The 3,834-nt window shown below is 41.2% G+C and overlaps 1 protein-coding gene across 1 annotated transcript; it reads right to left on the bottom strand.

The window, feature by feature from the left end:
- Positions 1–365: 365 nt before the first annotated feature.
- On the bottom strand, positions 366–2,903 carry nkx3.3 (NK3 homeobox 3). The gene is made up of 2 exons (XM_035399739.1): positions 2,331–2,903; positions 366–1,347 (listed from the first exon to the last, which is right to left on the bottom strand). The coding sequence occupies exons 1-2, from the start codon at positions 2,662–2,664 to the stop codon at positions 887–889; spliced, it is 795 nt and encodes a 264-aa protein (XP_035255630.1). The 5' UTR covers positions 2,665–2,903; the 3' UTR covers positions 366–886.
- Between the last annotated feature and the right edge of the window lie 931 nt (positions 2,904–3,834).

Genomic DNA, 3,834 nt, shown 5'->3' with positions numbered 1-3,834 from the left:
AAAACTCGGGAGATGTTCATGTAGGCTACTGTGCGGCGCTGCTTATAAATTGTAGATAAAAAAAAAAACGAAATTCAAAGTTTGTAATCCACGTGAGGCATAATGGTAAATGGACTGCATTTATATAGCGCTTTTATCCAAAGCGCTTTACAATTGATGCCTCTCGTTCACCAGAGCAGTTAGGGGTTAGGTGTCTTGCTCAGGGACACTTCGACACGCCCAGGGCGGGGATCGAACCCACAACCCTCCAACTGCCAGACAACCGCTCTTACCTCCTGAGCTATGTCGCCACATAATAATTAGCACAGTACATATATGGTTGGGTTTCAATGCGTCTTCAAAAGAAAAACCAGTTCTAGCAGTTGACAATAACATAGCCTACATCCTTTCAAGATGGGCATTTATTATTAAAATAATTTTACACGCTTGAATTATGCAGCCACATTTCCCTAAAATCTCCTCGTGTTTATTGTGCATTTATCACGTCGTGGGATTTTGTTTTTTGACATAGCAGCCTACCAGTTATAGAAAACCAATATTTTTTGATGAACAGGTGCGTAAAACGATAAATCGTCACTCTCAGGTGATGGTATAGGGTTGTCAATATTAAAGTAGGCTATATTACCAATGACGTCCATCTCTATATTCGCGGGAAATAGAAAAATAGATAACCAGGAAGATTAGAGGAATAGGTAACCCAGGGGTGTTATCCATAAAAGAGTTCGGTGCGTAAGGTCGCCCATGCAAGAAATACGAATATGAAACGCTCACGTCTGATTCAGTGTAAACATTGCCTAGCCCATGTAGTAGTTTGTTTGACACAGTTGGTTAGGTTCGTTTTAATAATTCTATAACGTCTTGATTACCCATAACATAGCCTATTGATTTAATGCAATCCTGCGCAGAGCGCCGCGTTTGACAACCAAGGCTGAAAGCAGTATATGTAAGGGCAGTACTGATAGGCCTGGTATAGTGGGATGAGAGGTGGGCTAGGCAGTTCCTCCGCTCTGTATTGTCTCTGGTCATTCCTCACCAGTACCTTAACAGCTACTTTCTTTGCCATGGCTGGTGTAGCGCTGGTTGCCAGTTCAGCTGCCATTTGTCGTCGTTTCGTTTTATATCTCCTGTTCTGGAACCATATCTTCACTTGAGTTTCAGTGAGTTTAAGGGCTTCGGCCAGGTCTGCCCGCTCCGGACCGGACAGATACCGTTGCAAGTTAAAACGCCTTTCCAGTTCGTAAACCTGGGTGTGAGAGAAAGCCGCTCGCGACCGTTTCTTGGTGGATTTCGGTTGATCGCCGAAGCCGCAGCCCTCCAATTTCCCGTGCTGTTCCTCCTTCTGGTTCACTGTAAATTTAGAGAAAATGGGCTCGTGTTTTTTTTCTGCAAGTGAGTTGTTTCTCTGTGGCAAAACTTACAACCTTCTCAAGTAGGCCAACAGCGTGTTTTCACAATCAATTCGTATATCCGTAAACTCGTTGGGATTATGTCACTATATAGCTGTACTATAATGTTAAAGTCAAATATGGACACTGTTTCATACATAAATCACTCATTTACCACAGTCGTCTCAACACCTTTCTTTTTGTTTAACAACGAAACAGCAGAACACATTGAAAACCTCACTTTCAGAACGGATCTACTTTATAACATGGTTGACGTCAGGCGCATTTGCCAGGTGACTATTCCAGTTGTGAAACAAGTTAAACTAAAAATGTAAAGGGCTGTAAACATACTCTCCGTATGAAGAAGCGACTACTATGAGCAATTAATTGATGGATTATAAATAATGGATTATATTTTACTTTTCATCACTGACTGATCCACAAATGTATGTTCGCATAACACGGATTAAATCAATTTGTTCCAAATTTAAGGACTGATTTGACTGTCCTTTACTTCGGTTTTGGGACAAGAACACATTGGAGGAATGGCCACAAAAATGTGTGTAACAATAAATTGTTTAGCAGAAGTAGGATTTAAATCCAGCGGACCTACGAATGCATTACATCCGATGGATGCATAGGCGCATAGGTTTCATTTCTATTTAGGGGGAGACATACTGGTGGGCCACTTGGTCCCACGTAGTCAAACGTAATTTTAGGGTAGGTCATGAGATTTATCTCATCTACAATTTCTCAGAAATCTTTAGTTAAAATATCGCCATTGATTGCTAGATTGTGGAATGATTTAGCAAATCAACAAAGGAAAAAATGTTCGTCGTGGCCTGTCCTCAGATCGCTTTGTGAATCTGCGGCGGTACACTTGGTAAAGTGAATTTGAACGCATCCTCACTGTCAAGATCCTCTAACTGGGGAAATGTGGCAAACCTTTATGGTATTCTTCATATTCCGCTTCTATGCCGGTCGATTCTTCTTCGCATGGGTTGCTGTAGGGTAAAGCCTCGTCTTCCCCGCACTGGCTGGTTATTCCTCCACCACAAACAGTTTGGAATTCTTTGCTTGTATCTCCGTTATGTTGTTCCGTGCACTCCGCTACAGTGGAATCGTGGCATCCCTTATTTTCTCGATGATCCGTTTGCAGCTCTGAGTGGGCCAGCGCACATAGCTGCGGAAATTCCCTGATGGCCGTAAAGGTATCCTGATTATCAGGTCCACGGGTTAGTATGTCATGGATAGAAAAAGAATGCCCACTCTGTGCCATTGGAAGCCTTTAAAATGTTTCTCTGTTCTTTGTTTTTAACGTTAATTACAACCCAGACTCGCAGTGGTCCCGCTGGGCGACAGCCGTCCGCATTAGTCCAAAACACACGCCCAAAGAAGGAAGTTTAAGCATCGATAATACTTTTTCCGCTGTTTCGTCTCTTTCTCGCTGTGATTTAATTTCAGGGACAATCCTTCTGGTCCAATCAACAGCCAATGTGTGAAAAATGTCAAGTATATCAGCCTTCTTGCCAACAGAGAGGAACACGAAGTTTATTGGCTCGCTGTACTACCTGGCTCCGCCCTCAGACCGCAGAGGAACCTTTGAAACACTTGTCGTGTGCACTTGAACAATGGACTCTCCCAATAAAGTTTCAGGTTCGAGGTTTGTATCTTGTTGACAAGATTTCCTTTAAATTAGGAAGACAGCGCAATAGATTTTAATCATTCCGTTACAGCACAGGAGTAAACATGGAAATGTTTTCCTACAGAAACGTAAAACAATTTGGTCAGGGCATGGTTAGAGTTTACAAAAGGCTGGTATTGACTATTGATTAGGTTTGCTTTCTACGAAAGGAAAACCAAATAGACAATAAGTGTTACACGTGTATAGTCAGTTACAACAAACGTGGATGCAATTTGTTTTTTAAGAATTGTAAATATATTTTAATTATATTATATAACTACATTTGTAAGAAGCGCTGAGACAAACGAGGTTCATATATGGGGGTGCAGAGGTGAAAACATGGCACAAAGTGTGTCTCTGTCAACGCACATGTTGCCAATTTATTTAAGTGTGTTTAAGTTCCTGGCATTCTGTTTTCAAAGGTTCTTTTGTCTTATTTTGTCTTATTTTAACGCAAGTTAGCTGGAATAAGCTACGCTAAACCGACTATGAATGCGATATGCTATCGTTGAGTGATTTGATTCATTTAATGGGCAGGTGAGATGTCACTTGATTGACTGTACGCATAGTCGAGGTCTGATAGCTAACAATTTGAAAATTATTTAAGAAGCCTTTTTTCAGAACGGAATGCTAAGGTAGATTCTGGGAGTTCCAGTATTTCCTCTTAATGCTATCATTAGCTTCACACATTAAAAAATGTACTCGCTTGAGGCAATCGTGATTTCCATGAGATTCATTTAATAATTTTCACAGAAGCCTGGTCGA

This window comes from Anguilla anguilla, chromosome 18, assembly GCF_013347855.1.
Source record: "Anguilla anguilla isolate fAngAng1 chromosome 18, fAngAng1.pri, whole genome shotgun sequence".
In the NCBI taxonomy this organism is placed as follows: Eukaryota; Metazoa; Chordata; class Actinopteri; order Anguilliformes; family Anguillidae; genus Anguilla; species Anguilla anguilla.
The sequence above is the reverse complement of the archived record's forward strand: the minus strand, read 5'-3'. Positions and strand labels throughout refer to the sequence as shown.

Excerpts from the sequence above, each read along its gene's own strand:
- nkx3.3 (XM_035399739.1), bottom strand. The coding sequence starts at position 2,664 with ATGGCACAGAGTGGGCATTCTTTTTCTATCCATGACATACTAACCCGT. Across the intron at positions 1,348-2,330 it reads ATATGAAGAATACCATAAAG|TGAACCAGAAGGAGGAACAG; the intron begins GTTTGCCACATT and ends CTAAATTTACAG.